This window comes from Humulus lupulus, chromosome 5, assembly GCF_963169125.1.
Source record: "Humulus lupulus chromosome 5, drHumLupu1.1, whole genome shotgun sequence".
NCBI classification, from domain to species: domain Eukaryota; kingdom Viridiplantae; phylum Streptophyta; class Magnoliopsida; order Rosales; family Cannabaceae; genus Humulus; species Humulus lupulus.
In genome coordinates, this window is record NC_084797.1 from 38,047,724 (window position 1) to 38,063,961 (window position 16,238).

A 16,238-nucleotide genomic window follows, 5' to 3' on the forward strand; every position below is an offset into this window, starting at 1 on the left:
TAGTAATGTAACGACCCAAATTCACTAATAAGGCTTAAGGGCCTTGATTAGTGTGTCTGGAGGACAAAATGGGAATTATGTGTGGTTTTAATGATTAAGATGCATGATTATGATTTTAAGCATGTTATATGACTATGTGTATTATGTTATGTGATAATTATGCTATGTGATTTGTACCACGTGGGTGTGGTGATATCAATGTGGTGCACGTGCCGAGACGGTCCTAGAAAGCTAGATGATGGTAACTGGTGATTTGGTAACTTGTGTAACTGTTAGTAACCATAGAGAGTAACATGTTTTATTGGAAAAGTGGTAGAATTGTAATGTTAGTAAAAGGACAAGTGTGCCCTTGAGGTTTAGTTGTAAAGGGATATTTATGGAGGGATAAAGTGGTCTCTTGGCAGTGAATAGGTGAGTTTCAGCTGAAGGAAAAATACAATTACGTATAACACTTTGGGAAATTGGTTTATGCTGAATTTTGGAGACCTAGAAATAGAGCAAAAGAAAGATAGAAGAGGGAAGCTGAATTTGGCTCTTGGAAGGAGAATCAAGGGGGATTGAAGTTAGCAATCAAGCCTAGGCCAAGAATACTCAGAGGTAAGGATTTATCTATGATTTGTCTAAGTTTCAAGTCTGGTTTTTAGAGGATAAGCATGAATTGAAACAAGTTGGTGGCTGGTTTTGTATGGATTCAAAGTTGGAATAATCAAAGGAGAAGGTGGTTTGAAGCTAGAGGTTGGACTCTCCATTCAAGGTAAGGATTTTATGTAATTGTAAAGCTTATTTCTGTTATGGATTACGGAATTTGACATATGGTTTGGGTTTAGGTTTAAGTTTTTAAACTTTCTGGTTTGAGTTACTAAAGCATGGAGCTCAAGAGTGAATTTTGGGAACAATTGTGTAATTGAGCTAGGGCATGACGTTTCTAGGTTGTTGTGTGATCTATTAGGGGTTTTGAGTTGGTTTTGGGGCTTAGGTATGAGTTTGGGGTGATTTGGAGTGATTTGGGTTCGGGAAAAACGTAAGAGAAAACCCAGAATTCTGGGCTCGCGAAGGAGCGCTGCGACGCAAGGCTGTTTCTGGGCAGAGCAAGCTCTCTGATTTGCTAGGCGCCGCAGCGCTAGGCCAATTTCAGGACATGGGATTTTGCAATTTTGAGCCTTTGCTCCGAGGGTTCGGGGGATGTCTTCGGTGCATTGTTTTAGAGATTTGGGGAATTCCGAGAGTGTGGGATTGGTTCCGGGAAGTAGTTTTGGATTGATTAGTAACAAAGGATATTTCATTTGTGATGTGATTAGGTCTTTGGAGAGGCTCGGGGTAGGAGACTGTGCTCGCGGCTTCGTGGCATCGGAAACTAGTGAATTGAAAGGTAAGAAACTACACCCGGTTGTATGGTTGTGATGGGACTAAGTGCTCCCGAAGGTTATATCGTGTCAACGTTGGTATTACGCCATGGGACATGTCATAACGGCCTAAGAGTGTCGTACATGAATTTAGCGCATAGGGCGCAGATTGGCCACTAGGAGCCAAGAACAAGGGGATAACAGAGGGAGCAGCCTGAGGGTGCTAGCCTTGGTTATCGTTTGTGAATTGTGTATATTATGAATTGAAATGCCTAGTATGTGGAATACTTGATCGTACTGACTGATGATATATCTGAGTTCATGTGATGCTATGTGAGATGTTGATTTGTTTGTTAGTTGTTCATGCTCTGCTGTTGTTATGTTTTCTTGCTGGGCCTTGGCTCACAGGTGCTACGTGGTGCAGGTAAAGGCAAGGGCAAGCTGGACCAAGCCTGAGGTGGAGAGCTCCGAGGTGGAATGTACATAGCCAGCGGTTCGACCGCCACGGTCGATGAGTGGACCAGGACAGGGATCACCTAACAGCTTATTTTGCCTTAGTATGGCCGGTTGTTGTATATAAACCTTGAGTCTTTTGTAAACGGTCTTTAAACTTAATATTTTTGGGATCCCATGTAACAGATGATACTTTTTAATGAAAATGTGGCTTTTGAGACCAAAACACTTTTAACCCTAGTTCCTTTATAGTTTCAATGACACGATTTTATTTAAATGACTTGATTAGCAAGTCTGGCACTTTATAAACACACAGAGTAACGGTCTTGTCTATCCAGGGCATTACAAGTAATGTCTTCCCATTTCCACTCAGGACTACCCAAAGGCTGTAGCAACCCCGCTGGTCGCTGATGCTCAGCCTTCACTTGCTGACAGGTTAAACACTTGGCCACGTACTCCACAACATCTTTCTTCATCCCAGGCCACCAATATAACGTCTGTAGATCCTGATACATCTTCGTGGTGCCTGGATGGAGTGAGTATGGTGTAGTATGGAGTTCATCTAATATCTCTCGTCTAATACTCACATCTATCGAGACACAAATCCGACTCTTATACCGTAACAAACCAGTCTCTGAAATGGAATAATCCTTAGCCACTCTAGTTAGAACATTCCCTCTGACCTCCAAAAACTGTGCATCATCCATCTGAACCTCTCTAGGAGGGTAGACTGAAAAGTAATATTGGCCAAGTGGCCCACAACCAACTCTATTCTCGCTCTAGTCATCTCCTCCACCAACTCTTTTGATATCTGTGCAGAGCTAAACAACTGTCTCGAGCCTCTCCAACTCAGTGCATCTGCCACAACATTGGCTTTCCCTGGGTGGTAAAGGATATCACAATCATAGTCCTTTACCAACTCCATCCAACGTCTCTTCCTCATATTCAGGTCCTTCTGGGTGAAAAAATACTTCAAGCTCTTATGATCGATGTATATCTCGCACTACTCCCTATGCAGATAATGTCACCAAACTTTCAGTGCGAATATCATCGCTACCAACTCTAGGCCATGAGTAGGGTACCGTTGCTCATACTCCTTCAGCCACCATGATGCATAAGCAATAACCTTCTCATTCTACATCAACACGCATCCCAAACCCAACCTCAATGCGTCATAATGTACCACAAACTTCCCTCCATCCAAAGGAAGACTCAACACCGGGGCAGTAATCAACCGTCACTTCAATTCCTGTAAGCTAATCTCACACTTGTATGACCAGATGAACTTCAAATTCTTTCATGTTAATTCTTTCATCGGTGCAGCAATCTTCGAGAACCCTTCCACAAACCGTATGTAATATCCCGCTAATCCATGGAAGCTCCTAACCTCTGAGGTATTCCTTGGTCTCGGCCAATCTCTCGCTGCCTCCACCTTAGTTGGATCCACCTTAATCCCACCTTCACCAAAAATATGTCCAAGGAATGTTACTTCTGGTAGCCAAAACTCGCACTTCTTAAATTTGGTGTATAACAGATGCTCTCTTAGTCTCTGCAATACATGTCATAGATGCTGCTCATGCTCTGCCTCTGAACTGGATTAAACCAAAATGTCATCGATGAAGACAATCATAAACTGATCCAAGAAGTCCTTGAACACCTTGTTCATCAAGTCCATGAATGTTGCTGGGGCATTGGTCAAACCAAATGACATGACCAAGAACTCATAATGCCCATACCTCATTCGAAAGGCCGTCTTCGGTATATTCTCATCCTTGATCCTTAGCTGGTGATAACTAAATCGAAGATCAATCTTCGAGAATACCGTCTTTCCCTGTAGCTGATAAAAAAGGTCATCGATCCTTGGTAAGGGGTATTTGTTCTTAATGGTCAATTTGTTCAAATCCCTGTAATCTATACACATTCTCAGAGTCCCGTCCTTCTTCTTCACAACAAAACCAGAGCACCCCATGGCGAGCGCTAAACGTACATATCACATATTCATATAATCATATTGATCATGCATGCCACATAGTCACGCAGTTAACCATTTAAAGATACATATAAACTAATTATGCCCTCCCGGCATACTAATCAAGGCCCTAAGCCCTATTACCAATTTTGGGTCGTTATAGGTCAGGTGGCCTATAGATTGGCCTTACATCCGGTACTGTCAGCCATACACAATGTATTTCATATTTCGGCCCTTCAAAAATATGTATCAGATGTGACTCATGTATTGAGTTACGAGGATCTGGAGCTTGAGGCAGATCTTTCCTATGAGGAGCAACCAGTCCAGATACTAGACAGAAAGGACAAGGCCCTGAGGAACAAGACTATACCTTTAGTTAAGGTATTATGGACTAACAACAAGGTCGAGGAAGGGACCTAGGAGCTGGAGTCAGATATGCAGAATCAATATCCCAAGCTTTTCACGTAAAATGTCGAGGACAAAATTCCTGTAAGGGGGGATAGTTGTAACGTCCCAAATGACCTAATAAGGCTTAGGGCCTTGATTAAGGGGCCAGGATGGAAAATTATGTGTTTATGTGTATCATTGTATGATTAAGTGAGTTATATTATAATATGACTTGATATGCATGTTTAGGTAAATTAAATATGCATGTGGGCCTGTTTCTTATCAGAAGGGAAATTTTTGTAATTTAGCCTGTTATGAGTATATTTGGAGTACATGTGCATATATGTGATATAAGTGTGGGACCACAATATTATGTGAATATATTTGGGATACTCTGCACGAGGCGATCCTAGGGAGTAAGTTAGCCGGAAAGTCACAACGGGATCAATACTTGACTCAGGGTGAGTCAATGGGTATTTTGGGTATTTAGTACATTACTAGGATATTGGGTAATGTGAATTAATATTCAACGATATATTTGGAGTTAGTGAGATTAGGAAGGAGTTTTGGGAATTTTGACTATTTTACCCTCGGGGAAATTTTTGGGGTACCCCAAGCCTTTGGATTCGCTTAAGGTTACATGAACTCAAAGTAACCTAATAGAAACAGAAAAACATTCAACTCTCTCATTCTCTCCTTTTTGACACTCGATAGCATTTTCGAAGGAAACTCAAGTTTTAGAGCTCGGATTCAAGAGAGGTTAGAGTCATAACGATTCTAGGGAAGATTAGAAGCTTGATAGCCTGAGAATTTATCTGGAAAACAACTTATTCAGAGGTAATCTAAGCTTTAGGGCCTGATTGGTAGTGACTCCAAATTCAATTTTATGATTTCTAAAACTAAAAAATGGTAGGACCCACATGAATACTTTATTGGTTGCTTGTTTTCAAATTCTCAATCCAAATACTGATTCTAACTTTAAGCTACAAAATAGAAAACACTATTTTCATGTTTTCTCCCAATCCAAATCATTATATCCTAAAATCCAACAAATCTATCACTTTTTTTATATTTTCAGATTCTCTACCAATCACATATTCAGCTTTTTAAAATTCAAAAACAATTTATGGATTCTGAACCAATCACATTTTTCAAAAATATGTTTTAAGACAATAAATCTAGATTTTCATTTTAGAAACACACTTTTTGAAAATGCAGTTTTCAAATCACGAACTAATCAGACCCTTAAGTTATGAGTTTTTAAGTTCTTAAGCTTTGATTGGATTTTATGGTTTTGATGAGTTTTTGATTCGTTTGTAACTTGGGTTTTGATGGTTTTGGGCTACTGAGTTGATTGGGAACTTTACTTGTGGGATTTGGCTTGAGAAAAATGGAGAAACAATAGAGTTTTCATGTTGAGGCACGACCCTGTTCTTGGGGCGATGTGGCTCTCTTGAACGCAGGGAGAAGCAGATGCCTTTGGGCCATCTGAGCCGCGACGCTTGTTAAGGTGTGCTGCGGCGTGGGTGCAGTCAAGGGAGAGCCTTGGGCTCTCTGACTTGGGGTGAGCCATGGCTCAAATGTTTGGGCCTCAACGCTTAAGGGATTTTTGGGCCCTAGGGAGGTTTTGAGTGCGGGAACTCAAACCTAAGGGCTCGGGATCGATCCTACTACCTGATTTAGTTGGATTCGACGACCTAGAAGCTAGGTCTTAGTCCAGAAGCCTTTATTTAATCATTTTTTACTAGATTCTATACTTGGTTGTGACTAGGTTATCACTAGGGGCTCGGAATCAGGTGCATGCTCGAGGGTCATTCTTATTATACATTACACTCAGACCTGAGGTAAGAAAACTGCACCCAATACATGTTGTGCATGATTTGGGCTTGGCTCGAATCTTGAATATGGAGGGGTTGGGCCCTTGTAAATGTGCATGATTATGATTATGCCTAAGATTTTTTAAGTAAGCATGTTGAATGCTCTGTATCTGGATATTTTTTATATGATATATGCTTGTCTGCATAATCTAATTGAAAAGACTTGACTAATGAGTCAAGAACGGCAATAGTGAGCTGAGCGTTGGTTGAAAGCATTGAATTATAAGTCAAGGGCGGCAATAGCGCGCTGAGCGCTGGTCAATATGGTTAGGCCTAATCAGGAGCGCATCATACGCTTGTCCGACCCAATGGTCATGGAAAATTAAGCGCCGGGTACGCTAAGCCAGCTCCAAGGATGGTTATACAAAGGAAAGGGCAATGGGCCCCAATGTGACTTATTAGTCTCGTATCCTAGGGCTGGGCCCTAATATGATTCAGTAATCATGTATTCTTGGGCACGGGCCCAGATATGATTCAGTTAATCATTTAATTAGGGCCCCTGGCCCCATATGACGTTGTAGTCATATACATGAATGGTCTGCATGCATTGGTAGGGTTGTTACTGCTAGGCATGCTTATTATGATTTGGTAACATGTTATTAACTACTTATGAGCATGTTTAAGTTTTCTTGTTGAGTCTTGGCTCATGGGTGCTGTGTGGTGCAGGTAAGGAGAAAGGGAAGCTGGACCAGTCATGAGTTGGAGAGCTTCGGTGGTGACATGTACATATGCGGCTGCTCGACCACCACAACCAAGGTTTCTCAGAGGGACTAGGATTAAACCCTATTTTTTCCGCTTAGGTCGGCTAGTTGTAATTACCCTTTTGAAATTGTAAAAAACTTTGTAAACATTTATTATGGGATCCCATGTACAGCTTAACGTTTTAACAAAATAACTATTCCTTTTGACGAAATTTTTTAACCCTAAACCGTTAATCACGTTTAGTTGCATGGTTATGGCTAAATGACTCATTTGGCAAGTCTAGCACTATTTAAAATACACAGTGTAACGGTCTTGGCTAACCAGGGCAATACAAAATGACATCTACTTTTTTTGCCAAATACTTTCCACACCATAAGACTAACAACCTTAAAAGACAAATCTCTACCTTTACTAAAAAAGAACATGAAATTCTGTACCAATCATGGGAAAGGTTCAAAGATTTGCTCAATCAATGTCCCCACAACGGATATGAAAGTTGGTGTCTGATTAGCTATTCTATGAAGGCCTCATAAATCAAGATCACAAATTCATGGAGAAGATGTGAAATGCCGAGTTCCTCCAAAAATATCCCAAAGAAGTTTTTGAGTATGTAAACACTGTCGCTGATAAGCCCACACATGGACTGGACCAAGTGCTGCTGAAAGCACAAGTAGATCTCGACAAGCTGGAGTCTACAAACTAAGGGAAGATGATAGCTTTAAAGCCCAAATTCAGTCTCTAACAAGATAAGTTGAGGCTCTTACAACCAAAGAAGGTAGAGGAATCCACATGGTTTCCAGAGATGAGTCGCGAGAGCCTTGTTTTGTTTATGGTGGAATTGAACATCAAGCACCTGATTTTCGTACCTTTAGTGAAATGAAAGGTGTGTACGAGGAGCAATGTAATTATTTATACAATAAGACCTACACTCCATACTAAAACTCTTACAATCATGGTTGGTGAAACCACCCAAACTTCAACTGGAAGGACTCATCACAAGCATCCAGGAGGCCTGAGCAGCAACAACCGACAAAAGCGTACTTTGCTCCTCAAAATAACATGCAGTCAAGTAATTCTCTTGAGAATACCTTGCAAATGCTTGTGCAAACACAAATGGTAGAGGAAATGAAAGACATGAAAAGCCAAATGACAAAGTTAAACATTTATTTGGCAATTCAAGAGTGTGGTAGACTTCCCGTTCAACCTCTAATCCATCAAAAAGGGAAACACATGGCAGAAACCTCCACCTCTACAGATACAAATCTCAAAGAGGTTAATGCCATCACTACTCAAAGTGTTCAAACTACAGTTTCACCATTAACTAAGACAACAAGTACGTCAATGCCCACTCCAGATGTTGATGTACCAATAAGCATTCCATTAAAGGCTCATTTTCATCAAGCATTGAAATCCATTAGGAAGGTACTGGAAAATCATGGTGAAATCCTAGACCTTTTAACACAAGTGAAGATCAACTTGCCATTGTTGCATGTGATCAAACAAGTGTTGGCTTATGCCAAGGTTATCAAGGATTTGTGCACCACCAAAAGAAAGCACCATGTCAAGAAAACTGCATTCTTGACAGTTTAAGCTAGTACAATAATTGATTGCAAGACACTGCTTAAGAACAAAGATCCTGGTTGTCCCACCATTTCTTGTTAAATTGGAGAACAAGAATTTGGCCAAGCCCTTCTATACTTAGGAGTAAGTGTAAATCTTATACCATATTCAATATACTTGCAATTAGGACTAAGAGAACTCAAGCCCACCTTTGTGATGCTACAATTGTCCTATCAATCAGTCAAGAAACCTCAGGGAATAGTTGAAGACGTTTGAATTCAAATTAAGAAATTCTAGCACCCCGTTGATTTTCTCATCTTGGACATTCAATCTGAAGTGAGTATAGAGTCCAAAATTCACATCATTCTCGGTAGACCTTTCCTTAAAACAACAAATGTACTCATTAATTATAGGAATGGTCTCATGAAAATCTCTTTCGAGAACATGACTTTAGAAGTGAATGTTTTCCACATTGGCAAACAACCACCTGATAATGATGAGTGTTTCAATCATATCTGATCTGTACACTTGTTGCAGAAGAGGTTGAATCGAAATGCACTTCTAATCATTTTAATCACCTCTTCCAAATTTATGAAAGTTCTGAGCTTTATGAGTCTGAAATCAACCCTGAAATCATCAAACACTCACAGGCTAAAAGAACCATGTTTTGGAATCCAATCTTTAAGGAATTCCCTCAAGATCGAGAAATACCCAAATCCATTCACTAAAAAATATCCTTAACAAAAGTTGGCTCAACTTCTTGAGGGCTTATAACATGTCTTCCTTGGAGCCAATAATAATTTTCCAGTCATAATATCCTCCAAGATTAATGCAAAACAAGAGTAACAATTAATCAACGTGTTGTAAGAAGAAAGAGATGCGTTAGGATGGATGATAGCTGACATCAAAGGTATTAGTCCTTTGATTTTCTCCCATCACATAAAATTGGAAGACGGGGCTATACCATGTCGTGACCCTCAAAGAAGATTGAACCCAACAATGAAGGAAGTGGTTGAGATTGAAGTCTTAAATCTTCTAGATTCTAGGATGATTTATCTTGTTGCTGGCAGTAAGTGGGTTAGGACAACTCAGGTTGCTCCCAAGAAATTGGGAGTAACAGTGGTACAAAACAAAAAGGGGACACTTGTGCCTACCAAGGTCACAACTGGGTGGCGCATGTGCATTGATTATAGAAAATTAAATGCAGACATCCGCAAGGACCATTTTCCACTTCCATTCATCGATCAAATATTGTAACGTGTGGCGGGTCATCCTTTCTATAGTTCTCTTGATGGTTATTTAGGGTATTACCAAATCAAGATTGCCTTAGAATATTAGGATAAGACCACATTCACATTAACGTGTGGCGCTTGTGCAATGCTCCAGACACCTTCCAGCATTGCATGATAAGCATATGTAGTGATATGATCGAGAAATGCATGGAAGTATTCATGGAAGATTTGATAGTATTTGGAGATTCCGTTGAATCAACCCCTCTTAATTTAGAATCTGTGCTTGAACGATGTAAAGAGAAAAGATTAGTACTCAACTGGGAGAAATGTCATTTCATGGTGCCATCTGCCATAGTCTTGGGGCATGTCGTGTTGGAACAAAGAATTGAGGTCGATCAATCAAAGATTGAACTCATATCAAAGCTGCCCACCCCCAAGACTATTAAAGACATTCTATCTTTCCTTGGGCATCCAGGATTCTATAGGAGGTTCATACAAAAAAATTCGTCAATCACTCGTCCTTTGTCAAACCTCCTAGCAAAAGACACCGTGTTCAACTAAACTCCTGTTCAAAGAATCTTTCTGGACACTTGTTGGAAAACTCACTTCCGCCCCAATCATTCAACCACTAGATTGGAACTTACCATTCAAAATCTTGTGTGATGCTATAAATTATGCTATAGGGGTCGTCCTAGGTTAAAGAAGGGAAGGGAAGCCCTTCGTTGTCTACTACACAAGTAAAACTCTTTACAGTGCTCAGATGAACTATTCTACTATTGAAAAAGAGTTACTTGTTGTATTATTCACACTTGACAAGTTTCGTTCCTATCTGATTGGTTCCCCTATCACAGTCTTCACCGACCAATTCACCCTTAAGTGCCTCCTTGCAAAAAAGGATTCTAAGGTGCGTTTAATTAGGTGGATCCTTCTGTTACAAGAATTTGATCTGACCATAAAGGACAAGAAAGGAGTTAAGAGTGTGGTAGTGGAAAACTTATCTCGTCTTGAATTTTCTAATTACGCCGATGGCCCAGCCATTCAAGATGACTTCCCTAATAACATCTCTTCACAGTCACTAAGTTGCCATGTTACACTCATATCGTTAATTACTTAGTGACTAGCGAACTTCCTTCTGTATGGAGTGCATAAGATAAACATAAATTTTTGGTCGAGGTTTGTAACTTTTATTAGGATGATCCATATCTATATTAGTATTTCCTCGACCAAATTATGAGACGTTGCATTCTAGAAGATGAAATTTTTAGTGTCTTGAACTTTTTCCATAATGAAGCATGTGGTGGTCATTTTTCTATGAAAAAGACTGCTGCAAAAATCTTACAGTGTGGTATTTATTGGCCCACTTTGTTCAAAGACACTAATAATTTATGTTGATCCTGCGAAAGGTGTCCGAAATTAGGTGCTCTATCCCAATGACACATATGCCATTAAACTCAATTCTTGTAATAGAAATATTCGATTGTTGGGGGGTAGACTTTATGAAACCATTTCCACCTTCTTCTGGTGACATTTACATTCTCCTCCCCAAAGACTATGTCTCAAAATGAGTGGAGTCTATGCCTTGTCAAAATAATGATAATATAATTGTTGTGAAATTCTTAAAATAAAATGTGTCATCCAGGTTTGGCACACCACGAGCTATCATAAGTGATCAAGGCACCCATTTTGGCAACAATTCTTTCGAGATCTTATTGCAAATGTACAATGTGCTTCATAAGGTTTCATTTCCTTATCACCCACAGACAAATGGCCAAGCTGAGTTAGCCAACAGAGAAATTAAGCAAATCTTAGAAAAGACGGTTAACCCTGACCACGAAGATTGGTCCTCATGACTTCTCGATGCTCTCTAAGCATACCGCACTGCTTACAAAACTCATCTTGGTTTGTCTCCTTACAGACTAGTCTATAGCAAAGCATGCCACCTTCCTATTAAGTTGGAACATAAAGCATATTGGGTTGTTAAAAGCCTAAATTTTGATCTCAAGGCGAGAGGACTCAATCGTAAGCTTCAGTTGTCTGAAATTGAGGAGCGAAGGGATGATGCTTATGCCAACTCTAGGATCTACAAGGCTAAAATGAAAGCATCTCATGACAAGCAGATCCTAAGGAAAGAATTTGATCCAAACCACCGAGTGCATCTTTATGACTCTTGTTTGCATCTCCACCCTGGAAAGTTGAAATCAAGGTGGACTGACCCATATGTTGTGAAAATCATCTTTCCCAATGATGTTGTTGAGGTCACAGACCTAAACGATGGGAGAGTATTCAAAGTAAATGGTCAGAGACTGAAACACTACATAGAGAGGGTGACCCAGCCTGAAGAAGTCGCTCTCGTGTAACCGATTTACCAAGTCTGAGTAGTGTTCCAATGCATTTGTACATAGGTTTGTTTTCTGTTTATTTCCCTTTTATCAATTTATTTTGCTATTTGTTATCATTTTGTGTTTTCACTTTTTCATGTTTTACAGAATCAATATTTGCTCTATCGCTCGATGCTCGCTATCCAAGTGTTCTCTTTCCATGCTCTTTTTACATTTGTTATATTTTTAGACATTGAGGACACTATCTGATTTTGGTTGGGGGTGGTGAGAATATTCATGCATGTTCATGTTGATTTTGGTCATATTAATATTTTCATGGTCAAATTTTTTTAAAGTTCCTTATTTATTCTTTCAAAATGCTACTTTTGAGTCAATTTTTATTATCTTTATTATTAAGAGTTTCTCTAGAGTTACCTAATGCACATGCCAAACGCTTTGGTAAGATGGTTGTTAGCAAATATTTGCTTAGAAATTTTCCATGTTTAAGTAATTCATTCTTTTCTGTGAGAGGTGAGACTTGAGAAAACAACTTTTAAATTTTTATTGATTCTTAGAAATTGTTATAATTATTTGGACAAGGTATTGTGGTATAAATGGATGATATTTTAAAGATAATAATTTATATAGACAAATATCATTAGAGAGCCGTTTCGTTATTTTTCTTATGTTCTTCATCAAAAAAAAAAAAAAGAAGAAAAAGAAAAAGGGAAAAGGGAAAAAAAAAGAAGAAAAAGAAAAGAAAGATCTAAAGAGCAATAGTTCTATCATTTTCAATTATGTCTCTTGTGTTCAAGAAAAAAAATGTGTGTTTATTAATTACATGTTTTATTTGTTTATGACTCTTAGAATAAATGTAAAAATTGTCTATTTAACTTAGAAATCCAGAAAAGCTAGTTTTGTGGTATTCTTTATGGTGGTTGTCCAAATAATTTATTTCCTATTTTTGTTCCAATGGTCATTTAAAAGTTGGTCCTAAAAATATATCCATTTGATGACTGCTCATTTCTTTATTTCCAACTCAATGAGTGAAACCCTTAACTTTAAATATTTTCAATTACATGAGTGGTTAATGAAGTTGAGACTTTTACTTGACATAATTTTCAAATTCTTTTATGTGCTATGGTTTGCGGTAAGAATGTTTAAGTTTAGTGCACACACTCACAACTCTAGATTTATTTAAAGTAATTTTGATAACTCTTATTGACTTGTTACTAACATTTTGTGTTAAGATTTATATTCTTTTATTATTTTTGACGTGAAATATATCATGCTGACATTTATTATTTCGCTTGAATTGCTAGAAACTAGCAATAAGCTGGTTGGTGGTTGAGATTAGTGTTCAAAAATATCATTTTATTAGTGTTAAAGTTTAAAATTAATTAAGTTTTAATTAATATTTTCATGGATTTATTGTAATATATTTTATATTTGAAAATATTAATTTTAATTTAATTTGTTTTCAACTTTTAAGGTAATAAAATATATTTTGACACAGAAAAAAGAAATAAGAAATAAAGAATTATAATTGAAGAAATGATTAAAAAAATAGCATTTTAGAAGATAATTTTGAGCAACCCAAGCCCAAAGCCCAAGCCTCCAGCATGCAACACGTGGCGGCATTAGATTCGCCCAGCTGAGCTGCACCTGACGCAAGCCGAGTCCCTCCAACGTGACACGCGTCCCAAGCCTCCACTTTCCCTGCCACTTTGCTGCCATTTTTTCTCGAAAAACTCCAAGAGTGACACATGTCCAAAGTTTGTCTCCTCCACTAGTTGCATCTGACGCATGCGGGGCCCACCACGCTGCCCACATTCATGTTGAGCTTCCCACAATGCGACATATGGCCTCATTGTCTCCCATTTGTTCCTATTCCGTCAGATTTTTGAGCCACTTTCTCCATGATATTGTACAAGATTTTGTCACATTTTAGGGTATATTTTCACTATAAATAGGACCCTAAAGTTAGGGAAAAATTATCAGATGGTAGAGAGCTGATTAGAAAGTAGAGTTAGAGAGAAATACATTTATTCTCTTATTTTTCTTTTATTTTTTTTATATTTTTTTAGTGAAAACAATGCCTATTTAAGGTTAAATTCTTTTGTGAAAAGGCTAGAGCGGAGTTCATGTTTCACATTTAATATATTGATTCTTTTTGTTTTTCATTTCTATATATTTGTTACAATTAAATTTATTTATTTTTTCTAATTTCTATTCTAAGTTTATTGGTGTCTTTTACATAAGTTTAGTCAGGCTCTTCTTCTGTAATTTACGGTATTGATTTAATTTATGATATTTGTTATATTATATGAATTTTATTGCATTTTTTCATTGGTATTTTGTTGCTCTAAGGCATAAAATATGATAGGTTTTTAAATTAGAAGTTAGTCTAAATTTAATTAAGAACATATTTTTAGGTGAGCTTTATTATATATATTTTCCAACTATAATTAATGGTGTAGAATTATAGTTGAGCAGAATGAATCAATTTTATTAAAATATATATGTTTGCATGAATGAAACTTGTGCCTTCCATACTCTCTTTCTTTCTGATTCTAATTCTTCTTGATTTAGTGTTTACTTTTACAAAATCATTTTTTTCTCAAAGTTATAATATTTTCAAGTTTCTTAGTTTTAATTTACTAATCTTTCTTTTTACTTGTATTTTTCCTCTCTGTGGATACGAAATAGCCCGTTTACTATTGCGGCCGCAAGGTGAATTATTGGGTGATATCACTCACTACGAGGTCCTTACTCTGCTCTTCAACCTTCTTCTTCCTCTTCTCGGGGAGTCGTCTTGCATCCCGATCCATCTCCAAGATCTCGTGGTTGAAGTAGTAAAATCCTTGTTGGTGGAGGTGATGTAACTCCTCGGACATCAGATACAAAACCAAGCAGTTAGTGCCTTGACCAGAAGGAAAACAAGTCAAAACAAGAGAACCTAAGACTACTGCTCGGGGAATGCAAGAGAAATAATGCTAAGGGACTGGGGTGTCCTTGGAACCAACAGATTGGTGCCGAAGAACACCACCGGAGTTCATGAACCTCGTGCGGAATCTGGAAATTTTCTAGATTCTGGTCGAATGCCCAGAGGCACGAAAAAGAACGCATAAATTGTGGAACAGGGCATTGTGACCATTTTAAACGTGAAAATGAGCCTAAAATTACTAAAAAAGAGGTCAAGAAGACCTCTAAATGCCAAAAACATCAAAGCCATAAGACTGCAACCACACTCTCGACAAATCAGAACTTAAAAACAAGAACAGGCCGAAGTTACTTACTCGATATGAAGCACTTGTAGGTGTTGTGTCTCGTACAAACCCAGAAGTGCTTCTTGTTGTTCAACCAGAATAACGAGGATTCTCTGCAACCATCCAGGTCATCAGAGACACAGATGCCGGTGAGGGTATCAGGTTCTAGAAGTGGTAAAACTTTGGGATGAGTTTGAGAGCTCTGATACTTTTTGAATTTCAAATAACAAAGGTGACTATGTGATGGGCAGTTCTCGACTTTTAAACTCAAAGAACTTGGGGTGGAAGCAACTCTACCCCAACCGTTGATCACCTACGAGGTAGGCACTCGAGCGTGATCCAACGGTCATGGTTATCAAAGCACAAATCGTGATTATTAGCATAGAAAAAGGTAGCCTCGGATACAAGGCAAAAGGACGCTTCAGGTACGAATTAGACGTCTTGGGAGTGGAACAAACTCCTCATTAATTGCACCGATTGATGGGCCCAACAATAGGGATCCAACACATGGTTCCCGTTCTTTGAATATGACGCCATGAAGAGCTCAAGAGCCTCCCCTCGAGGACCCTTGCAATTAATTCCCTCATATTAAGTCTCCATTGTCTAAAGACAAGTGAAGACTTGGAGGGAAAATGTTGTTTGTGAATTCATCATTGGACACGTGGCATTCATTAGAGAAGTAATTAGGCTCCTCGGGAGGATAATGAAGCTCTATAAAGCTCGACTAGGGCTCCTCGGAGTGTAGTATCCTCCAAGAAAGTCGAGTCCCCTGTTTTAGGCGTGGATGTCTCCAAGTGAGGCCATGCTCGGAGGACTAATCTAGGGGCCCTCCTGTCTTCTTGATTCGATAGTTTTCCACGTCTAGGAGCTTTTTCCTCGGGCATAGAGAGAGCTCCAGGTGTCCATCACTCTAGCCTTGAGCCACCACAAGAATGTTTGACAAATTTTTGGGCGCCTCGAGTAGTAGCACCGAGTTCGTACACTCAACAATTGGTATTTCCCACAACGCCCCCTGACATGGAAAAACATGCAGCCACACCCTGACAGTGTCAGAAGCATGTCTCCTGTAAAGTTGATGGGCTGCAACCTACGAATTGGGCCCTGTGATACACAAGGGCCCATAGTCTT

General features: G+C 38.8%; 1 protein-coding gene and 1 non-coding gene across 2 annotated transcripts; one reads left to right on the forward strand and one right to left on the reverse strand.

Annotated features, from left to right (window-relative positions):
* Nucleotides 1-7,114: 7,114 nt before the first annotated feature.
* Nucleotides 7,115-7,221, reverse strand: LOC133781230 (small nucleolar RNA R71). The gene has a single exon (XR_009870017.1). It is a non-coding gene; the product is annotated as a small nucleolar RNA R71 (small nucleolar RNA).
* Nucleotides 7,222-7,790: 569 nt separating this feature from the next.
* On the forward strand, nucleotides 7,791-11,880 carry LOC133779053 (uncharacterized). Its single transcript, XM_062219056.1, has 3 exons — nucleotides 7,791-8,169; nucleotides 9,678-10,011; nucleotides 11,439-11,880. The coding sequence occupies exons 1-3, from the start codon at nucleotides 7,791-7,793 to the stop codon at nucleotides 11,878-11,880; spliced, it is 1,155 nt and encodes a 384-aa protein (XP_062075040.1).
* The last annotated feature ends 4,358 nt before the right edge of the window (nucleotides 11,881-16,238 follow it).

Excerpts from the sequence above, each read along its gene's own strand:
- LOC133779053 (XM_062219056.1), top strand. The coding sequence starts at position 7,791 with ATGCAGTCAAGTAATTCTCTTGAGAATACCTTGCAAATGCTTGTGCAA. Across the intron at positions 8,170-9,677 it reads GAAGGTACTGGAAAATCATG|ACACCTTCCAGCATTGCATG; the intron begins GTGAAATCCTAG and ends GCAATGCTCCAG. Across the intron at positions 10,012-11,438 it reads CATCCAGGATTCTATAGGAG|ACTAGTCTATAGCAAAGCAT; the intron begins GTTCATACAAAA and ends GTCTCCTTACAG.